The 26,679-nt window shown below is 40.9% G+C and overlaps 1 protein-coding gene across 2 annotated transcripts; it reads right to left on the minus strand.

Moving 5' to 3' along the window:
* On the minus strand, nt 1–26,678 carry NRBF2 (nuclear receptor binding factor 2). 2 transcript variants are annotated; one of them, XM_037062690.1, is made up of 4 exons: nt 26,449–26,677; nt 11,367–11,451; nt 2,744–2,784; nt 1–1,511 (listed from the first exon to the last, which is right to left on the minus strand). In XM_037062690.1, the coding sequence occupies exons 1-4, from the start codon at nt 26,476–26,478 to the stop codon at nt 804–806; spliced, it is 864 nt and encodes a 287-aa protein (XP_036918585.1). In that variant the 5' UTR covers nt 26,479–26,677; the 3' UTR covers nt 1–803. The 2 variants fall into 2 exon arrangements, with proteins under 2 accessions (XP_036918585.1, XP_036918586.1); XM_037062691.1 differs by lacking the exon at nt 11,367–11,451 and having other exon boundaries at nt 26,449–26,678.
* Nucleotide 26,679: the final 1 nt, after the last annotated feature.

The raw sequence follows: 26,679 nt of genomic DNA on the forward strand, positions 1-26,679 counted from the left end.
GGTATAAAACACAACGACTTTATTGATTTCTTACAATCAAATACTGCCAACTAGCATTACTTCCACTCACGCATCATTAAAAACAAAAGGATATTTCCTTGGTATTTTCAAATGATGCATTATACAATAAACAAAAAGTTAGAACTTAAAATGCACCCTGATTAATTATGTAAACTGGTAATTTTCTTTTAAAAAGCATAACTAATAATTTGGTTCTTCATAAAATGGAAATTTAAATATTTCTCCTGATAGTCTTGAGGTTATCATTATGTTATGAGTAGTGCAAAGTGTGGCACAGAGTTTCACCTAGAAAGGTGTGTCTTACACGCCTTACTAAACAAATGAAATGTGCATGACAAATGCATACAGTCAATGCATGATAGAAAGCATGTTTCAAATATAAGGCAGCCCCGCAGGTCACCGTATTATTTAGGTTTTGCATTATCATTTATGGCATTATAGATTAATTACACATAACATACTTTTATACATTTTAACCCTGAAGATAAGAAAAACTGTTGCTTGAAAAAATTATTCCAGGTAGCCATTTGGTTTGTATCAGGAGAAAGTGAACCCCCAAGAGTTCAGTGTCTGCCAAGTCTGGACTCCTCAGCTCGAGTCAGCACATCAGGTATGCGACACGTTTCACAGTGACTGTCTCCAACCCCGGCGATGCCTCGCCCGCACAGTGCGCCTGCCGGGGGATGAAGCCTGTCTGGGATTACCCTTGCGTGTGGTTTTCCCTTTTTTCCCTTCGGGATTAACAGTATTATTTCCTCTTCTCACTTCTATGGCCTTCCATTTTAATTATTCATAAATCCTTTCAGCATATCCTCAGAGAATTCCATCAGGGGAAGTTCTGGAGAGGGAAAATCCAAGGGAGGAAGATTGGGTATCGGAATATCCTTGGCTTTCCCAGTACTTGCTGCAAACTTCTGCCAGGTTGAGGCGGCTGCGGCGGTTTCTGAATGTGGCGGCAAGCTCCACAACTCGGACTTTTCTACAAAATCGGCGTCTACGTCGAGCTCCTTGTCTACCGGGCCTTTTAGGAGTCTGGCCTTTTCAGCCTTTAGGTGCTTATTTTCTTTCCTTAATCTTTCATTCTCAGCCACAAGGAATTCCACATGCCTCTTCAAATCGGCAATTTTGGTTGCCTGCTCCTCTATTATTGTTTTATCATCTTTAGGGGCTTTGCTACCAATGCATGGTTCTGTTGGCTCACTCTTTTGCTGAAGTAAAAATAGCAGTGTGTCTGGTTCCCTGTCAAAGACGCCCTGAACCTCAGGCGGGTGCTTCTCTGCGGAAGGGCTGTACTTGTGAGGGAGGAGACCCTGGCCTTCGGCGTCCTCAGTGAAGGGTTTGTGAGCTGCCTGAGGCTGGGCAGCGGCATCCCTGTCCGTGCTCTGCTGGGCTTTCAATCTTTCCTCCCGCTTGGCCCTCTGCCACCGCTCCTGAATGAGCAGGAGCTGTTTCGTGTGGCTGTCCCTTTGCAGTTCCAGTGACAAATGAGCCTAGGACACAGAAAGGAAGGAGCCATTTAACATTTTAAGTCTCTAGTAATGACCAAAAAACACTATTCCAAGATTCTCCCTTTTGAATAACCCGGAAACACTTAAAAATTCATATACTATGTTTACAATTCAGTTGAACCTCTAAATTTTTTCAAAATAACCAGTTCTTTTAGGTAAGCTAACATGTTTCTGTTAGCTTGTGAATATAAACAAAATACCATTCATTCTGGAAGTCCTATTCCAAATCGACATTCTGAGTCATTTAAAAATGGGCTTTAACACTCTGCAATGCCACAGGTACTCCACTTAAAAGTCAGAAAAATTCCCTCTTTAGACATCAGTTCTCCAATGAGCTAGGAAGTCCTCACTGACAGGGTCTGCGGGAGGCTCACACGAACAGTCCTCCACAGTCAAAGGGCAGTGTGCGGGCAGAACCCGACTTCTACGTTCTCTCGGTTCAGTTTGAGGAGTTGGTGCTTTTTTCTTCCCCTGCCACTGCCGTCCCCTCACAGACAGGATATCCTTAATTCAATTAAACAGACATTAACCGAGCATCTCCTACGTACCTGCCACTTGTATAATCAGGAAATCATCTTTGGATAAAGGTTTTTTAAAAACCCAGGGAGGCCTTCCCCAAACACAGAAAAAAAATTAAAGCCATTGGTGAAACAAATTTAAAAGTAGCAAAATTACATAGGAATTCAGGAAAAAATAAGATTTACTTTATCTTTGAGAAGCAAAGGGAAGGCCAACCGGTTTCTCCTTGCCCAGGCCTGCTCACTCACTCACTGCGAGCAGATGAGACGAGCCAGTCACCATGAAAGGCCCCAAGAGGGGCTCCAGGACACACCGGCAACCCGAGGTGTGAGAAGAGCACAAGTACCCACCCGGGAAAAAGGGACAAAAGTGTCTACACACCATGTCTGGTACCTCAACAACAGTTCGTTTAGTTTTAATTTGCTTTCTAAAGTATTCTTCTTCCGCCCATGTTATATACAGGGCAGGGCACAAGTAGGTTTACAGTTGTGAGTATATAAAACAAGAATTCATTCTTGTATTATTTCTTATTAATTATTCTATTATTTTCCATATGAACTACTGCAAACCTATTTTTGCCTCACCCTATATTTCAATTATGTGTTTTCAGAGGGGCACAATACTTTATTTTATATACAATTCTTCACAAGAACATCCTTCTAAACCTCACAGCAAATATTAAGAAAATGTCTCACCTGCTCAGACTGTGTCAGCTTCATGGCTTCAGAAAGATATGCTGGTTTAAAAAGAAAGAGGCATATTAACGAGTGTCATCATTTTGTAATTAATGGGTCAAAGGAAGAGACAAACACACGAACTTGAAGCAACTCTGCTAGTTATTCTGTCCCTGAAGAGAAACAAGGCAGGGGTTCAAAACCACGTCACTGGTAATTAAAAGTAGAGGTTCCCTCCCCGATCTTCCAGGAGCTTGGTCTTTAAAATCCCTGCACATTACACAATTAAGGAAGATGGCATAATCAGAAACTAGGACTAGTGAGGATTAAAATTCAACAGGAATGTATCAAAGCGCTATTACTCATTATGCTCACAAAAATATCACGAGCTGATTATCAGCAACGTTTCTACCCACATGAACGCCTGGACCATCATTTGGGCCTCCTGAAGAACTTACCAACTTGTTTCTGAGCTAAGCCAACAGCCTTCTGGAATCAGGGAGTTAAAAGCCCTAAGAACTTCTTGACATTTGCTGTAAGCAAGTTGTCAAAAACAGTATACGAGGTCTGTCCTGAAAGTTTCCAGCCACATAAAAATGAAAAATAGAAGCATTTATTGAAGGTGCAAAATACAAGAAACATTGTACATAGGACAATGCTGTCTCGGTCCCCTTCAAAGTTGGCACCTTGGTATCTCACACAGTTCTCCCAGCATCTCTTCCACTGTTCAAAACACTCTGAAAAACCCTTTGTTGGAATTGCCATCAGCTGCCCTGTTGTATTTTCCTGAATCTCGCTGACAGTCTGAAATCTCTTCCCTTTCAAAGGTAGTTTTAGTTTTGGGAAGAGCCAGAAGTCGTCGCAGGGCGCCACATCTGGGCTGTAGGGGTGCAGAGTCATCTGGGTGACGTGCCGTGTCACCAAAATACTCTCTCTGCTTGAGACGTGATGCATGAGCAGGCGTGTTGTTGTGATGAAGCTGCCAGTCACCAGCTGGTCTCAGCTGTGGTCTTCTGAATCACCTAAATCATTCCCAAGGAGGAATGTTTAAGCCTAAAGGAAACTCGGACGCCGAATTGCTGCTCTACTTGTTGAGTCATTTTCAATGTGACAGCCACACAGTGCACACGCTCACTCAACAGCGTCTACCAGCCCTACTGACTAGTACATGAAGTCATCATTGTCCACACATGTGCATTCCGGTCCACTGTCCTTGGCTGTGAGGTTATGCTGATGTCACTCACATGAACCACTCTCGTTATTTTAACAATGGCTGCACTGTTCCCAGACAGACCTTGTATAGTGTTATCGACCTAACCATAAATGGTCAATAACTTAATAAACTTCTTTTTCATCTTAAGATCAGTTCCTAGGTGACTAAATTTGTTTAAATTTAAATAGTCACCATAAAAACCCATGATTTTCCTGAGTTGACTGCTAGCATGGTAAAGCCAAGCTCTCCTACCAAGTATGTAAGAAGGCACAGTGCATTTTGTGAACCAGACTCCCAGTCCTTCCTCATTTTATCTTTTTATGGAGTCTCCATCTACTTCTTTTTAATCACATTTTGTATGTTGCTGTATTCCTCTCTAAGGCCTTCTATATAGTTGTTGGAACAAGATGAGGTATAAATAAAAACTACTAACAGATTGTATTTAATCTCTACTTTTTATCTCCTGCTCACTACAAACTTTCCAGTATCCCTCATATCTACATTAAGTTCCCTTTTTTTGCCTTTCTGCAGATACCACAAGGCACTGCTACCTGTCTAGTGTTGATCTTCCTGCCTAGTGTTGAGCCAAATACATTAATGCTTTCCCAAGCCCATGACTCAGAACTGCCGTCTCGGGTTCTACCACAGTCTCAGGACACAGCTTAACTGGATGCTCCCTCCACCAGGGAAAGCACAGAGGTGGTTATACAGTTTTTGCTCCAGCCACTTACATTTCCCTCAATATTTTTTCTTTTATTCTTACATTAAGTCTGTACAGCTGCATAGAGACTCCTCCTGTTCCTTTTGTTCATGTGTAACCCTGATGATGCGGTCTAGATACTGCTCTGACAGTGCAGATGAGTTTTCCTAGCCACCCCTCCCATTATGTCTGCATACACTTGTCTCTGTCTGAACTAGTTTGTTTTAAATCTACCTTCTTAGGCCCTGGCTGGTGTAGCTCAGTGAATTGAGTGTGGGCCTGCGACTCAGATGATCGCAGTTCGATTCTCAGTCACGGCACATGCCTGGGTTGCAGGCGAGTTCCCTGCAGGCCAGCTCCCAGCAGGGGACCCACGAAAGGCAACCATACATTGATGTTTCTCTCCCTCTCTCCTTCCCTTCCCCTCTAAAGATAAATAAATAAAATCTTAAAAAAAAAAAAAAAAACAACTCCAAATGTGTTTCTCCATTCGGAGACAATCTGCTCAAAAAATAAATAAATAAATAAATAAATAAATAAATAAATAAATAAATCTACCTTCTTAACAAATGGAACAATTTGGCAAAACCAAACGTAAAACAACTGGAACGCCTCCCTTTGCAGAATCTTTAAACTATAACAAGACAGAAGAAGATGCCCAGACACTGAAATGTCAAAAAGCAAAGAGTTCAATAGGAGTCACATTGTTGTTTAAAGCACAGTGATCCCTCACCTATTGCAGGAGTTACGTTCCAGAGATGCCTGTGATAGGTGAAAATCTGCTAAATAGCAGCATTATACTTATTTTGTTATTTACATATATTTTAAGGCTTTATAAACCACCCTTCCCACACTCCTATAAACCTTTCCCACTCTTATAAACACTTCATATGCTCTTAAACACTTTCTATGCTCTTAAACCTATGTAATTTTAAAGACATATAAAATTCCATATGGGTACTCACAAGTGAAGTATACAATCACCCCTCACTTTGTCACAGTTCACTTATTTGTGGCTTCACTGTATCGCGATGCTTTAGTGAAAAAACCCATGATACTGTGAAGCCACAAGTCAGTGAACGTGATATAGCGAAGGACGACTGTGGCTGCAGCCCTGGCTGGCGTGGCTCGGTGGGCTGAGTGCCAGCCTGAGAACCAAAGGGTCGCCAGTTCAACTCCTAGTCAGGGCACAGGCCTGGGTTGTGGGCTGGGTCCCCAGTTGGGGGTGTGTGAAAGGCAACAGGTCGATGTATCTCTCTCACATCGATGTTTCTCTCTCGTTCTCCCTCTTTTCCCCTCTAAAATCTTTGTAAGTAAATAAGTGCTTACTTCAATTATGACACAAGGCTAATATTTAAAGTAAATATTAAGCAAAGGACGGGGGGAAAAGGAACTAAGAAAATGTGAAGAATCTATTACTTCTTAAAACAATAACAATACTTACTATTCTATCATGACTCTGGTATCAAAGTACAAATGTACGGCCTATCTGGACATACAGCAAAGCGCTGCCTCTGAGTTCTGAATCCTTTTCATGTCTCTGGTCTAATGGAAGGAAGGTCAGGTCAAGACTTGTTTTCCACCAAACACACAGAAACACTGTACGCTGAGGTCCTGCTCATCTGAAATGTCCATTCTGAGTTCAAAACATTGTCATCAGATATTATTAGCTTCCCATTTAAGCTTTTGCTCTTCTTGCTGTCTGTGAAAGAAGTTAAATCCACTTAAGGAATTGGACAGCAGAAGACTGACAGTGACAGCTGTTAATTAGGGTTTTAAGCAATAGATTTTTCTAACAACACTGAATCCTTGGAGTTTGTGGCCTCTTTTCTTTTTTCATATTAGAGGGTAATGGGACTCTCCCCTCCTCCCCACCTCCTGCCAGACCCAGACAGCTTTTCCCTTCCTGAGATTTGGCATCTCAGTTTGCCTGTCAAACAAATGCTTGTATGTTCATTTTATCTAATGCAGCCGCTGTTCACCTCAACAGTAGATCCTGCCTTGCCCCCAAAAGTAAAGAGAGATCAAGTAACTTCCTTATTCAACACATTTACAAAACAAACGCTATCAAAACTACAAAATGCACAGGCTATGAGTCCTTAGCTATGTAATCTCGAGGCACATTTTTAGACTCAGAATCTCCTCTCACCTTTGACTTTTAACACAGAGGCCCCTTCTTGTGTCCCAAGTTCTCTCAGCTCGGGCTTTCTGTCCTCTCAGTCTTCCTTCATGAACCTTTCCCTGTCCTATCTCTAAAATGATTTCCAGCCCTGACTGCTGTGGCTCAGATAGTTGTGCATCGTCCCACAAACCAAAGGGCTGCGGGTTTGATTCCCAGTCGGGGCGCAAGCCAGGACTGTGGGTTCGGTCCCTGGCCAGGGCATGTTCAAGAGGCAACTGGCCCATGTTTTTCTCTCGTACTGATGTTTCCCTTTCTCCCTCCCTTCCTCTCTCTCTAAAAATAAATAAAAGCTTTAAAATGGCTTCCAAGTACTAAATTCCTTCCTTTCAAAATATATCTACATCCACACCTCCCAAAACATCACTACTACAAGCTCTAAATGTCAGTCAATTGAGAAAACATCGAGCTCATTCCAACTATATTAGTTTTCAAACTAGCATTACATTGACAAGCCCACTCCGAAATGTGCCACGAGGCTATTTTTAACCAAGTTTAAACTCCCAGTCAAATCGGCTCTGTGGGATTAACTCTTCACACTTAAGTTCTACATCCATAAGTACAGCTAATGGGGTCCAACAGGCTGCCTTCATCTTTTCTACTGAGAATGCCACAGAATTTAGACATGGAGAAAGGGGGGAGCTGTGTTTAAAGCCCAATATTAGTTTTAAGTCTTCAAATAAAGACAGGATGTAGGTTAGGAATGAAAGGAACTTTTCTCCCTTTGAGATATCCAGAATACCCTACTGTTCAATGCATAAAATATGCTAACCATTCTATTTTAATATGTTATACATGTGTAATCACGACCACTCGGGGTAATTTAACTAAAGGCATCATTTCACTGTGGCACTCATCCACAACATGGTTTTCTTAAATAGTATATCGTACATTCTATTTTCTTTATAGCGACTACAAATTTAACAATTTGATTGCTAACAAAATAGGGTTTTTGAAAGATTTAAAGGGCACTACCTACCAAGTTTAATGTTGTATAAAGCTCCCGTAAAACTCATCATAAACGCTTAAAGATTTGTGGGGTACCTACTATGTGCTCAGCTCTAGAGCTGAAGAGGTACACTTCAGTGGAAAAATGAATTCTTTAAAAAAGTGAATTGAAATTTTCTCTGAAAAATCACTGACTTATAGGCAAAAACCACCGAGAGCAGAGGACTCACACACGCCAGCGTCCACCGCACGGTCTGTACTTCAGCAGCACAGGAGGGCGGCCTCTGCAGGAATGAGAGTGGCTTTGATGATCGTGCTGGTCTGTGGGGAGAGGCAGGGACCTTCTTCTTACTCCAGCACGAAGCTGAGAAGGCTTGTTCTCAGAGAGGTGGCTATGCCGGCTTGGGATGAAGCACAAATAGAACACCCCCTTTCCCAAAGCTTTTAGGCTTGCTATTCATCCAACAAAAAACAGTACAAAACACGCCCTGACGATCTATGTTCAATGTGTGGTAGCTTGTACAACTGGGACAAAATTAGGTGTTTGATGAGAAGCCAACTACTCTAAATTTTATACTTCAAATAAAGCTATCATCAACATGGTATCACAAGCATGACTATATAGATGAAATATTCAGAAGGGAAGCCAGGGAAAAAGCACAGGAAAGAGTTTTTAAAGATTTTATTTACTTTTTTTTTTATAGAGCTATTTCTTTTTTTTTTTTAAAGATTTTATTTATTTATCTTTAGAGGGGAAGGGAAGGAGAGAAGGAGAGAAATATCAATGTATGGTTGCCTCTCATGTGTCCCCTGCCGGGAATTGGCCTGCAACCCAGGCATGTGCCCTGACTGGGAATTGAACCACGATACTCTAGTTCGCAGGCCGGTGCTCAATCCACTGAGCTACACCAGCCAGGGCCAGATTTTATTTACTTTTAAAGAGGGGAAAGGAAGAGAGAAAAGAGAGAGCAATATCAATGTGTGAGTGATATAGCAATCAGTTGCCTCTCACACCCCCTCCTGAAGATCCAGCCCACAACCCAGGCATGTGCCCTGACTGAGAATTGAACCAGCGACCTGTGGGTTCACAGGTCAGCACTCCATCAACTAAGCCACACCAGCCAAGGCAGAAAAGAGTTTTGATGGGTCGTAGCAACATCTCAGAAAACAAACTCAGTGAGAACTGGAGTTAAACTAGTGATTACTTTCCAAACCCAAAATAGCTAACTATTTGAAATCCAGGCTCCTTTTCTATAATAAGATAAACAGGCAAACTTCTTGCAATCACTTCAGCCTTTAGGTTCATCTTTGGGCTCAGAAGACGTGTGTCCAGGAACCATTTACCAACACGGCATGTGCATCCAGGTTAAGAAAGACTGGGTTAAGAGGAAATCCAACACACCCAAAGAACAATGCAAGCAGCTTAAGGCGGCTTCCACTCAAGACGAAGGCATAGGTAGACAAACCTCTCCTCCTAGCACACAACCATAAGGAACACAACGAACTTAAAAATGAAAGACACCCAGAACTGCCAGAAAACCACCCAGAACTGTACAGAAGTCCAACAACCAAGGGTTTACAGAAGGTATATACCCCCAGACAGGCAGGATGGGCAGAGACAGTGAATCTGGGTGGAGAGGACTTGGTGTGGCAGTGGCGAGTGGGTGGGGGAGGGGGCCATGGAGAAGCGGGGAGGCGATGGTGGCAGAAGGGACAGGGAACTCCATATTCACATGTGGTGGATAAAAATCGAGGAGACACCTCGTAAGCAGGCGAGCCCAGGCCAGACCGTGCAGCCCAGGGCTCCAGTGCCAGGAAGAGAAAGTGCTGCAAACCCAGGGTGGGTTAGGGCTGTGGAAGAAGTTGTCAGTTTCTCAGGAGAGCTGAGGAGTATGCAACCTACCCAGCCTGGGAACCACAACCAGGACAGCAGATGAAGGGGCGCCAGTGGTACACTGGAAGTGGGTAAAGTGACTAGAAATAGGGTGAGGACCAGGCAAGACCCCAGAAATCAGCCAGCAGCAGCACTGTCCCCACTTTGACCTCTCCTGCACACAGAGTGAAGACTGCCCTGTCCTGGCGAATACCCAAGGCTCCAACCCATGCAATTTAGCAGCTGCACTAAACAGAATCAAAGCAATTCTACCTGGTACACAGACAAAGGGAGGCTGCCAGAGTCAGTAGACAAAGAAATATGGCCCAAATGAAGGAACAGAATAGAATCCCAGAAAAAAGAATTAAGCAACGTGGAGATAGCCAAACCTATCAGATGTAGAGTTTCAAAACGCTGGTGGCCAGGATGCTCAAAGTTCTCACTGAATACGGCAAAAGCGTAAGGGAAGAAATTAAGGCTGTACTATGGGAAATAAAGAAAAATCTACAGGAAACCAACAGTGAAGGGAAGGAATTCAGAATTCAAATCAATGATTTGGAACATAATGAAGAAATAAACATTTAACCAGAACACAATGAAAAAACAACAATTCAAAAAAAAAAAGAAGAAGAATTTAAGACGACTCTGGGAAATCACCAAAAGGGCCAACATCTGAGTCATAGGGGTACCAGAAGAAGAGGAAGAGCAAGAAATGGAAAACTTTTTTGTAAAAATAATAAAAGAAAACTTCCCTAATTTGTCAAAAGAAACAGACATGCAAGTCTAGGAAGCACAGAGAGTCCCAAACAAGTTGGTCCCAAAAAAGCCCACACCAAGACACACTATAATTAAAACGCCCAAGGTTAAAGATAAGGAGAGAATCTTAAAAGCAGCAAGAGAAAAGGAGACAGTTACCTACAAAGGAGTTCCCATAAGACTATCAGCTGATTTCTCAAAAGAAAACTTGTGAGCAAGAAGGGGCTTAAAACAAGTATTCGAAGCCATGAAAGGCAAGGACTTACACCCAAGATTACTTTACCCAGCAAAGCTTTCATTTAGAATGGAAGGGCAGACAAAGTACTTCTCAGATAAGGTAAAGCTAAAAAAGTTCAGCACCACCAAGCCCTTATTATATGAAATTTAAAGGGACTTATGTATTTAGGAAAATGATTCAGATCAACTATATGATTAAGATCATATGAAAACTACGAACACTAAAATAACAACAAACTCACAACCAGAATCTAAAACACAAACTAAGCAAACAACTAGAACGGGAATAGAATCATACACATGGAGATCATGTGGAGGGTTTTCAGCTGGGAGGGAAAAAAGAGAGACTGGGGGAAAAGGTATAGGGATTCAGAAGCATAACTGGGTAGGTACATAATAGATAGGGGATGTTAAGAACAGTATAGGCAATGGAGAAGTTGAAGAACTTACATGTGTAACCCATGGACATGAACTAAGGGGGCGGGGGGGGGGCGGATTGCTGAAGGGAAGGAGGGAACCAGGTGGAGGGAGTCCAAGGGGGAAAACCGGGACAACTGTAATAGCATAATCAATAAACCATATTTTAAAAAAAATAATGCAAGCTTATGTTCCAGTGGATCAATAAGGGCAACAATACATCATTACTACTATGACTTTCACTTTAAATAAAGTGTTGAGATACTGGACAAAGATTAATTGCCCTACGGTTTTGGACTCAGTACTTCTTAGAATACTCACCTGTAGCCTTTTTGTGACAAGAAATAGCCTCCTCGTATTTCCCTGCAGCTAATAAACGATCTGCTCGTCTGCTCTGTTGATGAGCCTAGGAAACAAACATTTCTAAGTTACTCTGAATCACAAAGAGAGACATATATTTTTTTAAAAAGATCTTTAAGAAGATGAACATTATTTGTGGCACACATCAAACCATTTACAGCCATACCTGTGCTGGGCACTTTAACAGGCAGCATCCGAAAGGGCAGTCCACTTTCCTACTCTGCTAAAAACGGGTAAGGTTAACACCAGACACTCAGTTCCTTCAGAATCAACATTCTTCAACTCTTCAGAGATTAACCATGAGTTACAATCACAGACTGCTACTCAAAATGGGTTTTCTTGATTTTTAATAAGTTATTTTATAGACACTTTGACTAGTTTGCATAGTTTAACAACTATAATCAGGAAATTACTCATTAAATACTAAAATCCAAGCTTCTCTCGAATCAACTCATTCTTCTTTCAACCTTAAAGTTACTTATGTTTTTAAAGTATAAAATTTGTACATTGTACAGTTGAAAATTAATGGTACCTATAATTAATATTACAGTAAAGATTTTCTTAGGTACAGCTCATCAAACAACAAAGACAAACTCAAAAGTCCTGAAAACAAATGAATAAAGTGCCCCCGAATGTAAAGGTAAATGAATTAAATAAGTGGTCATTGGTCTCCTTCCTTCTCTATTATACATTAAGAATTACTACAACTTTGCCGGACTTCTGGGAAAGATGGAGACCTAGATAAACACGGCTCACCTCCTTGCACAACCACATCAGAATTACAACTAAAATATGGAACAACCATCACTCAGAACCATCAGCTATTGAGTTGAATGGAAGTCTGACAACTATGGAATGAAAGAAACTACATCCCTCCAGACCGGTAGGATGCAGAACAGGCTAGTCCCACATCCACATTTGATGGATAAAAATGTGGGAGAGATATCTAGGGTGTGAGGAGTCCCAGCCACACACCACGCTCCCAAACCATGGTTCTAGTGCCAAGAAGGTAAGTTGCCATAACTGCTGGCTACAAATACTAGAAACGATTGAGTCAATGGAAGAAGCTTCTGGAGTTCCAAGCAGTTCCTCCTAAAGAACCCAAACACGAACTCAGGCTCACTCCCTCTGAGCTCCAGCACTGGGGCAGGAGCTTGAACAGCACCAATGGCATGAAGGGAGAAAATGAAGTATCTGGCATCAAGGCCAGTCCTTGAAACTGGGAAGGGAGGCCATGAAAGGCAATGACCTACATCCGAGATTGCTATACCCAGCAAAGCTATCAGTTAGAATGGAAGGGCAGATAAAGTGCTTCCCAGATAAGGTCAAGTTAAAGGAATTCATCATCACCCAGCCCTTATTATATGAAATGTTAAAAGGGATTTATCTAAGAAAAAGATGATGATCAAAACTATGAACAGTAAAATGACAGCAAATTCACAACTACCAATAACTGAAGCTAAAAAAAAACCAAAAAAACAAAAACCAGAAACAAGCTAAGCAAACAACTAGAACAGGAACAGAATTCACAGAAATGGAGATCACATGGAGAATTATCAATAGGGAGGGGGAGGGGAGAGAATGGGGGAATAGGTGCAGGGAATAAGAAGCATAAATGGTTGGTACAAAATAGACCCGGGAGGTTAAGGATAGCACAGGAAATAGAGAAGCCAAAAAACTGACATGTTACTGACATGAACTAAGGGAGGAACGCTGGAGGGTGGGAGGGTACAGAGTGGAGGGGAATGAAAGGGAGGAAAAAATAGGACAGCTGTAATAGCATAATCAATAAAATATACTTAATAAAATAAGCATAAATACATAGCTACAGAGTAGCCATGAGGATGCACAGTAAATGGACTAGCCAAAGAACCTATGCACGATCCATGGGCACCAAACGGGGAAAATTTGGGACAACTGTAATAGCATAATCAATAAAACATCATAAAAAAGGAATTACCACAACTTAGTAAATATGCTTGTTTCCCTCTCTTATAAGAGGTCCAGACTCAGAGAGGTTATATCTTACACAAGGTTAAACAGTAGGCAAGGAGAAAGACAATCAACTAAAGTCTTCTATAGCTACTGTAATATTTTCCTCACTAACTATTCCAATTACTTAGCAAAGCTTTTTTAAAACTGTGAAAAGCACTGTATACCTACGTTCGCAGCATCATTATTCGCAATTGTCAGAAGGTGGAAGCAACCCAAATGTGCATCAATATATGAATGAATGAACAAAATGTGATACATACATACAATGGAATATTATTCAGCCTTAGAAAAGGAGGAAATTGACACATGCTACATCATGGATGAACTTTGAAGACGTTAGGCTTAATAATGAAATATAAACCAGTTATGAAGAGACAAACAGTGTATGATCCCACTTGCATAAAATATCTGAAGTAGTCAAACTCACAGACAGAAAGTAGAATGGTGGTTGCCAGGGGCTGAAGGGAAAGAAAAGTAAGTTCTTGTTTAATGGCTATAGTTTCAGCTTTGCAAATTGCAAAAGTTCTGGAGATTTGTTTCACAACACTGTGAATATACTTAATGCTACGAAACTGGACACTTAAATATAATAAAGAAGGTAAATTTTATTATGTGCACCTTTTTACATCACCTCAATTTTTTAAAAAAGTAAAAACAAATCTGTTTTGTCAGGTGTAAAGTGATTAATCTAGCATGCTTTTCAAAAAAATGTGCCACTCATGATGCACAAAAAATACTCCAGAGAATCACTTTGGCAACTGAAATTAGAAATTTGTTCTCTAAGCCTCGATTTACTCCTAAAAATAATAATAAATAACAATACATGGCTGTGTGCTTAAAATCATTTTAACCGTGGAGTCTTGGACTGAGCAAAAAATATGTTCTGAACACAGCAGTATTTGATAGTGCCCAGAGGTGAACAGATCTTTCAGGAAGAGCATGTACATGGCGAAGAAAGCTAAGTTATGATGAACATGATTTCTCTAAGGAATGTGTTCAGATAATCTAGTCAAAGCAAGTGGTACTCAATCAACAAGGTCTTAGGCAGGAAATTTAAAAACAAAAGGTAAAAGGGGTGAAACTGCAGATGCCTTTACCTCCCTGAACTTTTTGAAAGATGCCCTACATAAGAGACAAACCTTCTCTGACATCCCATAGTACATCTTATGGGCATCATGGTTCAGAGCCAGCACTGCCAAGAATCTAGGGCTCTTGGCTTAAGTACTGGCTTACTAAGTAAACGGCTAAGCTAGTTCATCCTTCAGGGCCCGTTTTCCCACCTGTAAAATGGATCTGACCTGTACTTCTCAAGTTTTAATGGAACACAAACCACCTGGGGACATGGTTAAAATGCCACCTATTATTCAGTAGGTCTGGAGCAGGGCTTGAGATCCTACCAAGGTGAAGCTGGGGGCTACTACACACACTGAGGTGCACAGATGGGCTGCTCTCTGAGGCTACCTCACTCTAATTTTATTTCTCTATCATATCTCTCATGTCATCATTAATCACTTTCTACCCTGAACTCTATTTGTGAAGCTCCCAATTAAACTTCAAACTCCACAATAACAATAAATTGTTTCACCAAGGAAACAAAAATTCTTAAGTGGTGAGAACAGAACCTCATGGCTCTCCTGACTCCCCTTCAACTTCACCATGTAATGTCCGCTCTTGTCACTCTGCCAATTTAGGAGTTACATCTCAATTAAAAATACACACCTCTTCCAGGCCTCTTGGCACCAGAGTAATAAAAATTCTCTATTAAAAAAACCCGAGTTCTGGGCAAGGAAGGGGGGCAGGGAGAGTAATGGGGGGGGGAAGGGACAAATGTAATTGAACAATTTAAAAAATTAAAAAAATAGAGAGAGCCCCCACTAGGTACTTGTTAGACACCCAGAAAGTGCAGACTCTGGATGGAGTTTAACTACCTAGGTTCAAATTGAGGCTTGAAAATTTATTAGACAAATGAACTAGTTTCTTAACTTTGAGTTTTCTCATCTCTACATGAGTATTGTCAAAATTAACTATTTAAAATACAGTAAAAGCATTGGAAGCGCCTGCCATCAACAAGTTTACAATGTAGTTAGGGAGACTAGACTAAATAAACTTCCCTCCACACTAACCTGTGTGGCTCAGTTGATTGGGTGTCATCCTGCAGCACGAAGGGTTACGAGTTCAATTCCCTGTCAGGGCACGAGCCTGGGTTGTAGCTTTAGTCCCCAGTCAGGGTGTGCATGAGAGGCAACTGATCCATATTTCTCTCTCACATTGATGTTTACCTCCCCCCTTCCCCCCTCTCTAAAACAAATAAAATCTTTTAAATAAACTGCCCTTTTTAAAAAACTGAAGATCAGACCTGGCTGGTGTAGCTCAGTGGATTGAGCGTGGGCCTGCAAACTAGTTCAATTCCCAGTCAGGGCACATGCCTGGTTTGCAGGCCAGTCCCCAGCAGGGGACTCACTAGAGGCAACGATACATTGATATTTCTCTCCCTTTCTCCTTCCCTTCCCCTCTAAAGATAAATAAATAAAATCTTAAAAAAAAAAAACCCGAAGATTGTAGGAAACATATTTTGGTAGTACTTCTTATTTTTAAAAAAACATTTTTCAAAATTTTTAAAGATTTTATTTATTTTTAGACACAGGGGAAAGAGGGACAAAAAGAGGGAGAGAAACATCAATATGTGGTTGCCTCTCACACACCCCATACTGGGGACCTGGACCACAACCTGGGCATGTGCCCTGACTGGGAATCAAACCAGCGACTGTTTGATTCACAGACCAGCACTCAACCACTAAGCTACACCAGCCAGGGCAATGGCTTTTTTAATTCATTAAAAATCATTTATTACTATAATTGTAAATTTTTATTATGCAAAAATCACCAATATAATAATAGCAAACAAAATTAAACAACACATTAAAAGGGCCATCCACCATTATCACATGGGATTTACAGTATTTCAGGGATGCAAAGGTGATTCAATATCCACAAACCAATCAATGTGATAGACATTAACAAAAAGAATGACAAAAATCATCCCAATACAGTCATGTACTGTGTAACATCAGTTTGATCAGTGATGTTGACAGTTGACAGATCACAAACATGTGACAGTGGTTCCCAAAAGATTTTAATGGAGCTAAAAAGTTCCTACCACCTAGTGATGCCATAGTGCAAGGCATTACTCATGTGCCTGTGGAAAGAGAAGTACTGCACCGCCAGTTATAAATGAACGTACAGCGCATATATTACTGTAGTAGGCTACACCACCTAGGTTTATGTAAGCGCATTCTATGACAGCACAACAACGAAATCATGTTTAATGACACATTTCTCTGAGCCTATCCCCATCATCAAGCAGTGAATGCCTGTACATGGCAAATACGCTGAAGAGATGATTCATGTCCTGGGCAAAACAGAATGAGACGGCATGAGATTTCATCACACTCCTCAGATCAGTGCGCACTTTGAGACTTATGAATGGATAAGGAAGATGTGGTTGTGTGTGTAGAATGAAATATTATTTAGCCATTAAAAAAAGAATGAAATCTTGCCATTGAAACAACATGATGGAACTTGAGGGCATTATGCTAAAGTGACAGGAGACAGAGAAGGAAAGGAAAGCATGATCTCACTTCTCTTTGAATCTAAAAACATTTTGTTTGTAACTGTGCATGGTGTGATGGGTGTTAGACTTATTGTGGTGATCATTTTGCAATATATATAATTTTGAATCATTAACACTGTATTCCTAAAACTACTATAATTTTATGTCAGTTATATCTGTTAAAAATATATAATCCTAAGGGAAGCAACTACTATCGATTAGTACACTGTGACATATTAGAATGGTAAAAATAATCAAGACTAGAAAAACACAGTGGTTTTCTATAAGCCTGATGCATACAACTTTACAAGAAATCTAGAATGTTAAACAAACAAACAAAAAACCCTCAGCTCATTTATGTATACACCAACTAGGGAAATGAAAATGGGTCAACAGAGCTGACAGTCTTTAAATAAGTTTTCATGAAGTGTAATTGACATATATTAATTTCGGGTACACAACAATGATTTGATACTTGTATTACAAGGTGTGGGAAAAGTAGGTTTGTAGTTGTTCATGTGGAAATCGGTACAAGAATAAATACAGGAATAAATTCTATTTTGCATATTCACAACTATAAACCTACTTTTGCCCCACCCTGGACTATGAAATGATCACCACCACAAGAAGTTTAGTTAACATCTATCAACATACTTACAGATTTTTCTTGTGATGAAGACTCTTAAGATCTATTCTTAGCAACTTCCAAATATGCAATACAATACTATTAACCACAGTCACCATGCTGTACATTACATCCATGACTTTCTTTATAACCAGAAGTTTGTGCCTTTTGAACTTCTACTCTGCCTACCTTACCAACTCCCCACCTCTGTCACGACCAATCCATTCTCTCTATCCATGAATTTGGGGGGGTTTGTATTTTTCTTTTAGCTTTCACACAGAAGTGAGATTACATGTTGTCTTTCTCTGTCTTACTTCACTCTGAATAAATGTCTTCCAGGCCCATTCACGTTCTGGCGAACAGCAAGATTTTATTCTTTTTTAATGGCCTAATAATATGCCATTCTACACTTGCACACCATATCTTCTTCATCCATTCATCTGTCGACAGACACATTGTTTTCATATCTTGGCTATTGTAAATGATGCTGCAGTGAATGTGAAGGGTGGTGGCAGTGCATTTTTCTTCTGGAGTGAATGTTTTAATTCTATTCAAACAAATACCATGAAGTGGAACTGCTGGATCCTATGGTAGTTATAGTTTTAATTTGTTTGAGCAATCTTCATAGTTTTCCCTAGTGGCTGCACTAATTTGCATTCCCCTCTATAGTGCACAAGGTTCCCTTTCCTCCACATCCTCACCAATATTTGTTCTTTTGTCTTATTGATAACTGGCCGTTCTCACAGTATGAGGTAGCACCTCACTGTGATTCTGATTTGTATTTCCCTGATGATTGGTGCCTCTGAGGGTTTTTTCATGTACCTGTTGTCCATCTATATGTTTTCTTTTCTCTATTCAGAACCTGCCCATTTTTTTTTAAAGATTTTATTTATTTATTTATAGAAGGGAAGGAGAGAGGGAGAGAAACATCAATGTATGGTTGCCTTTTTGTGCATCCCCTGCTGGTAGTTAGCCTGCAAGGAACCGGTTTGCAACCCAGGCATGTGCCCTGACTGGGAATCGAACCGCGATTGTCTGGTTCGCAGGCCCGCGCTCAATCCACCGAGCCACGCCAGCCAGGGCAGAACCTGCCCATTTTTTCATCAGATTGTTTGTTTTTGCTGCTGAGCTATATGAGTTCTTTATATATTTGGTATATTAACCCCTTATCAAATACATGATTTATAAATATTGGGTTGGCCCAAAATTTTTGTTTTTTCTGTAAGATGGTTCTAGATGTTCTTTAACATCTAGTAAGATGTTAGTAAGATGTTAAAGACACTTAGTTGTCTTTACCTTCATCTGAAACAATTTTGTTAGGCTGTATTGTGACAGCTATCACATCAGTGTGCATTTACAAATAAAAAAGCTTCCTGGCGGAAAATGTGGCTCAATGGATTGAGCACCTGTCTGCAAACCAAAGGGTCATTGGTTCGATTCCCATTCAAGGCACATGTCTGGGTTGTGGGCCAGTGCGGGACAGGGAGGGCATGCTTGAAGGCAACAACACTGATGTTTCTCTCACTCTCTTTCTCCCTCCCTTTCCCTGAGTAAAAATATATAAAATCTTTTTAAAAAGTGTATCGAAATTCATGAATTTTTGTGCAGCTATGTTAATACTGAAGATGAAAAAATATGCAACAGTTTTGGCATATTATGCTTTACTATTTCTAGAAAGGTAAAAATGTAGCTAAAACACAAAAAAAGATTTGCACAGTGTGGAGATGCTGTGACTGACTGAACATGTCAAAAGTGGTGCACACAGTTTCTTGGTATTCTTGATATTTTGGCCAAATAATTCTTTGTTGTGAGGCTGTCTTTTATACACTGGAAAATGTTTACCTGCGTCTCTGGCCTCTAACCACCAGAAGCCAATAGTGGGAGATAGCCAACATACTCAAATGTCTAAATCAATAAAGTTATTGTTGAAAATGAAAAAATGTGTCTTTTACAGAAAAAACTAAACAAACTTTTTGCTCAACCCAGTATTTTCTCCCATTAGATAGGTTTCCTTTTCATTTTGTCATTGATTGCCTTTGCTGTGCAGAGCTTTACAGTTTGATGTAGTCCCATGGGATATTTTCTTGTTATTTTGGGGGAGTTTTTTGTATTTATTTTCTTTGCTTCTTCATCAACAATTGTGGTAAACAGCTTCTGATATGGCCCTACCACCCCTGCCTCCTGGGATTCACACCCTGTGTAATCGCCCTTCCTCAAATGTGGGCTGGACCTAGTGACTTGCATCTGAAAAGTAGAGTACAGCAAAGGTGACACAGGAAGTGATATAGAATGTCACTTCTGTGATTAGGTTACAAAAGATTATCACTTTCATCTTGGTAGCACTCCCTCTTCCTTGCTGACTTTAATGACACCAAGAATCATGGTGTGAGCTGCCCCATGGAACACGTTGCATGGAAGAGAATGAATGTGGCCTGACAACAGACAGCGAAGACCTGAAATCCTCAGTCCAAAAGTGCTCAAGGAACTGAATCTTGCTATCAAACCTACAAGTGAGCTTGGAAGCAGCTCCTGTCCCAGCGAAGCCTTCAACGTGACCACAGCCCCAGCTGACGCCTTGACACCAGCCTTGTGAGAGACCCTCAAGGAAAGGACCCAGCTAAACTATGCCATTTTTCCTCACGCGGAAACTGTGTGAAACACAGATAACAAATGTGTGTTGTGTTAAGTGCTAACGTTTGGGATAACAAGTTATCCCCAAAATAGCCAAGATATGAAAACAATGTGTCTGTCGACAGATGAATGGATGAAGAAGATATGGTGTGCAAGTGTAGAATGGCATATTATTAGGCCATAAAAAAAGAATAACTTGTTACCTAGCAACAGACAGTATAATACTGGCATCTGCCTTTTATTCTAAGCAGCTTTAAATTCTATTTAGAAGTAGATTCAACAGGAAAAATGTGTTTAACAGAAGCAGGTTTAAACAGGAAAAGCAGTGATTGGCCAATCCTCACGGGACTGTGATACCCTACCACTGAATATCAAATATTAGATTCCGTGACACCACAATCTCACATTAAAGTACTTTCTGATATTTACAGAGTTTACAATAATCTGATTTAACTTTGTTTTGAGAATCTCTTGGAAATTCTCATGGAAATCTGGGCTTCTGATCCACCCACGGTGGAGCAGGTTGCACTGGCTTACCCTCCAGCTATAAACAACTGTAAAACTGGACAAAATACTAAAAAACGGTTAACTGAACAAAAAATAATAGGTTACATTTTCACAAAAATGTCCTGCTCCAGTTATGAAACCTACATTCCCCTTAGCTTTCTTTCTAAGGGCATTTTTAAAAATGGAGTGCAGGAAAGTAAAACCCAAGCAGAATGAAAAGGCTGGAATTTGAGGTAACTCTAGGATTGGAAGGAACTATAGTAGAGACACCTTAAAAATACACATTATAACAAAAAAAACTGGCCCTGGCCTGTAGCTCGGTTGTTTAGAGAGTATTTCTGATGCACCAAGGTTTTGGGTTCAATGCCTAGCTAGTCAGGGAACAAGGATGTGTCTGTCTCTCTGGCACTCTCCCCCTCTCTCTGTCCTCCCTCCTCTCCCCACCTCCTGTGCTCTCTAAAATCAAAAAAAAACAAAAACAAACCACAACTTTTCTAGCTCTGGCTGGTGTGGCCCAGTGGACTGAGTGCTGGCCTGCAAAACAAAAGCACTGGTTCAATTCCCAGTCAGGGCACATGTCTGGGTTGCAGCCAGGTCCTCGGTTGGGGATGATCGAGAGGCAACCACCCCTTGATGTTTCTCTCCTTCTCTTCAAAAATAAATAAATAAAATCTAAAACAAACAACCACCCCCTACCCCCCACCCCCACACTTCTCAGGTCCTTGGCTGAAATCCTAAACTGCACAACAGGGCACAATTCCAGGAGGTCAAACAGAAGCCACACAGTGCCAGGGAGACAGGTTGCAGTTTGTGTGTAGAGTGTACAGCAATTTTGGTGAATACCTGGCACTTTCACCTGAGATTCCAGAAAGGCCAGCCCTGAGAATATGGACCACACGCTAGGTATTATGAGTAAAAGTAAAAGAGACCCACCCTAATAAGGCCTAAAATTAAAACTAGACTGGATCAAGGTGATCTACCAGTACTTTAACTGGCAACCAGAACAGAAGTTCACACTCTTTAGAGGAAGATGACAAATTCAGAGTCTCTACGATGTATCATCCACCACATGTGACATATGATAAAGTCACTAGGCATGTGAAGAAGTAACTGCTAAAGAGAAAAGGACCACTGAAACAGACCCAAAGACTATCCATATACTGGAATTAACACCAAGAAATGGAAGAAAACAAAAACAAAAGACCAAAAAAAATTTTCCTATGCTTAAGATGTTAAAGAAAACAGGCCCTGGCTGGTGTGGCTCAGTGGACTGAGCACAGAACTGCAAAGCAAAGGGTTGCCAGTCCAATTCCCTGTAAGGGCACATGCCCGGGCTGCAGGCCAGGTTCCCCAGAAGGAGGCACAAGAGGGGCAACCACACATTGATGTTTCCCTCTCTTTCTCCCTTCCCCTCTCTCTAAAAATAAATAAAATTAAAAAAAAGAAAGAAAGAAAACAGAGCCAGAAGACACAGTAGAGACAAGGGATGAGAGTTTTGCAAGAATAGGAACTTTGTTTTATTCACTGCTGAATCCTTGAAGTCCAGAAGAGTAGATGATATGTAGTAATTATATATAATATTTGTTGGTTAATTGGGTGGATGACTAAATGGTCAGTTGGATGGAAGGATGGAAAGGCTGTGTTAAGGGTTGGTAGCAAAATCAAAGATTGGTAATGCCAACAGAACATTACTGTATATCAGAGCAAATATGAGAATAACACTATGCAGTTTCAGAGTTTAGATTCTAAAATCTAAAATAAGTAAGTATACATACACACACGTAACATACACACACAGGCACCAGGGGTGGGGGGGGAGAAGAGTGCCGTGCCTACACACCAAGGTTGCAGGTTCAATCCTCAAGGTCAGGGCACATACAAGAATTACTCAATGAATGCATAAATATGGAAAACAACAAATTGTTTCTCTCTCTCTCCTCCCCCCACTCCTAAAATCAATTTTTTAAAAAGTTTCCAGTTTAGCTTGCTTTTTCTCAAAGCCACCATCTGCTATGAAGACAAATTACAGGATCTGACCTGCTAGTGAGTTGTGAAATCAATTTAGTGGGTCACAAGAACACTTTTTCAAAATATCCAATAATAAATGTTAGAGTATATCAATATAACACCACATACACATATGTATTATGTACATATTTGGCATCACATAAAGAGTTTCCGCTTTTTGTTTTGGGTGAGATTAATGAGAGTCCCTGCATTTTACACAGTTCCTTAGACACATACATAATGTAGCAGCCTTGTAGTAATACACACATATGTATGTATGTATGTACTGGTCATTATATATAAATTTCTCATTGTGAACCAGTCAAAACAAACAATGAGCCGAGGGAAACATCAACATTTTATTTAGAATCTTGCTTTCAAATCCCACTATCAGCAATTACTTTACATTTCAATGTCTTCATCATAAAGTGGGGAATATCTCATGTAGTACTAAAAAACAAAATAAAAAACACAAAGTCTCTGATACCAACCCTAGCACTTAGTAATTGTTAAATAAGTTTTAGTGAACGACCACCGCCTTTCCCCAGAGTGCTTCTACAAGCCCAGGGTCGCTTGTGACACAGGATGAATTTTCCTGGAAATTTCCAGGGCAACAAGGAAGATGCTCAAACAGCTCTAAAAGTTTTTTTTTAACCATATAAAGAGTTTACTGACAATATAATTAACATGGAATAGTTACAAAGATTCTAAGTTGTACAAGGCAATTCTTGGACCATAGCTGACTCCTTTTCTGAGATGAGAAAAACTGACCCCTAATGAAGCAAACTCAACTACTGAACAAACATATCCTCAGCACTGTTAGGAGCCAAACAGGGAGTACAATTGTGGCCATGGAGTCACATGGACCCTGTCAGTTGAGTGTACAGAGTAGGTAAGCAAAGCATGAGCAACAGTCATGTATAAAATAAGGTCTGACATCATCACTTCCTAAATAGCCAGCAAGCAAACCAAAGAACCAGAAATTATCTCACAAGTTTTGACATCTGAAACGAGCACTCAACAATGCCAAAATTAGATGTATCAAAAGAAATGCCTAAGTATAAAGTATTTTTTTATTATATTCCCATATTAAAAATTGACAAAAAAACCCTGTGAAACAAAAATTCAGGCCCTTTCTGCAAACCTAACAAAAAATCAATACTACAGCAGAGGCATTAATTGCTGACACAGAATACACAGTTCAATATAGGTAAGGACCATACTGAAATGAAAACAATGAGTACACTGACGCAGAAGCCTTGCAAGGAAGAGGTCATACCATCAAAACAAATTACGATGCAAAATGCGCTTGAGTACTGGTCTAAGTAATTACTTCTCTCAGCCTAGGCTTTTTGATCTGTAAAATGGGGAAGCGGTTCTTCCTAAATTCCAAGGATGCTCTGAGGACAGATGATTATAAACCTATGTATTGTAATGGTCCTTATACAATAAATTTGGACTACACTCTGTCATTAGAAGAAGTTTGTATATTCTACTGACATTTTCAGACAAGACTGGGTGCGTTCAGGGTGGTATGGCCATACACTCTACTGACATGTTCTAAGGCCCTCCTCATTAAATCATAGCATTGAGAACTATTTCTCATTTTACGTCAACTGAATACTAAATTGGCTTTCTGCTCAATAAAAGAATGTATAGTCTTAAAAACAAATGAACAAACAAAAAGTCTTATAAAACTGAGTGACAACAAATTCAGAGGCCTGTCATTGGCACTTAACAGCACAGTCAAAATAATCCAAGCAAATGTTAATCTTTGTTGTACTGTTATCCTTCAATAAACTGCTAAGCTCTAACTCATATCTTTCAGACTCAAATGGTTTAAGAATTCAAGATGCAAAATTTCTAATATTTGCCCACAAATTTTATGGCTGGATTCCCTACCAACCTGTGCTAACCTGCCTAACAAGACTGCGTGCAAAATTCTCCTCTATAAAAAGATAAGGCTTTTAACTAAATTACCACCACTTAACTAAATTTCCCTAAACTGCTGATTCTCCTGCTCCATCGACAATGCTCACCCAGTTCCTTTCTTCTCATAAGCTACCACATTAGTGGGAGTTGGCTGGGGTTCCGCTGCAGCCTGCAGCCAAATAAAGTAAAGCTAACTGGAACTAAACCAATGGTCATTTTGCAAGGACACTTGAACTTTGGAGCACTATGTAAACTGCTGGTTATTTCTACCATTCCCGTTAACTTCCAATATTGAGCCATCCATTATATTTCACTGCAAACTGCATGTCACCTTAAAGACAAGAAAAGTGCAAAACATTTCCCTGGCCTTTAAAAAAACTCACAAATCTAGTCTAGTTCTTTTAAGTGTAAACAACTCTTACCAATGGGGGAAGGGCTCAACTTAATAAAACTGGGAAGTGCTTCTCAAATACTGGTATCAGCTAACCTGATACCAATCATTTGGGAACCACAGCTTTAGGTCCTAGAATCTTATGATTTTCAAGTTCAACAAGCCCAAACCTTTCTTTTTACAAGTGAGATTTTAAATTAAGGGTTTATGGTCTAGTTATAATAGCTAACTTTTACACTGTACTATGTAGCATATACTGTTCTAAGCCCTTTGCACCTATTTGCTACTTTAATCCCCACAACCAACCAGCAAAGTTAGATCGACTAACACACCTAAGGTCACACAGCTTTCAAGTGACAATGCCAGAATTCAAATTCAAGCAGTCTAACTCCAGAATATATGCTCTTAAACTACCAGGTTCTACTGCTTCTTTACAGAATGGTTTCAATCCAGCCTAGGGCTCTTCACGACCCTAGGGTTCAGAGTTCTAACATGAAAAATTAATTCTCCATATGTCTACCACTGCAATTTAATTTCAAACCTGTGACTCTTAAAAGTTCCTTCGGTCTCTCTGCAACCTTAAGTAATCTGACTTTTGTATACAAAACAAGTTCTCTCTCTGGGAAACCACAAGATGTAGCAACCAGTCAGAAAGGAACGCGTTTCTCCGTTCGTTGTTGCTTAAATTGCAACACCATTTCAGGTGTTGCAGCCTAAAAACACAATAAATGAACTCTCAGCACCTTTTCTGAGAAAACATCTCCCGTATTTTCATGATGCCTAAAGTGATGAAACTGAGCTAAAAGTGACGACCCTAACACATTCAAGAAGGGACTTTCAATTTATGCATCTGAATGTAGATGGGGAAAGGGGAAATGGGGGTGAGGAGGGGTATTACTTCATCTCTCCAAAGTGGGGAGTGTCTCAGACTTCAGACCATCTGTGCTGGAAGTTTAACCCAGTACCACACACCATTTCTACCCTGACTGGTTTCAGTGTCTCTCCAGGCTGCAGGGAGGTGTTTACGTGGCGCTTGGAAGCACTTCCTCAGGCCTGAAGTGGCAGCCCCGGCTGGGGGAAGCCCCTCGCTCAGGGCCTTGCGGCAGGGGGCGCCGGGAGGCGGCGGGAAACAGGCTCGGGAGCTTCCCTGAGCTCCCTTAGGGGGTCTAAGTACGGGACTGCTTGCCAGCAGCAGCTGTGGGGCCACGCCCGCCTGCGCCCCGCAGCCTTCAGGGCCACCCCAGCCAAACCCGTCTCCTGGCCTCGAGAGTCAGCCACACCAAGGGAATCAGACCCGGCTCTTCAGGCAAATGAGCCCGAGGGCGACCCTCTGTGGGCCACTCACCAGGTTGAGGGGTCCTTCCATTACTTCCATAGACCCCGGAATAAGAGGCGGCCTGAGGAAGGGGAGCGACGTCGCCGAAGCACATGGAGAACAGCAGGAGAGCGCAAAGCAGCGACGGAGACGGCGGCTCCTCTCCGTGTCCCGGGAGCCGGGAGCCAGCCCAGCCAGCAGAAGCAGCAACAACCTCACCACTTCCTCCTCCGGCGCCGCGGACACCGCCCCCTACGCCGC

This window comes from Sturnira hondurensis, unplaced genomic scaffold, assembly GCF_014824575.4.
Source record: "Sturnira hondurensis isolate 20B ecotype Veracruz unplaced genomic scaffold, ASM1482457v3 Scaffold0014302, whole genome shotgun sequence".
In the NCBI taxonomy this organism is placed as follows: Eukaryota; Metazoa; Chordata; class Mammalia; order Chiroptera; family Phyllostomidae; genus Sturnira; species Sturnira hondurensis.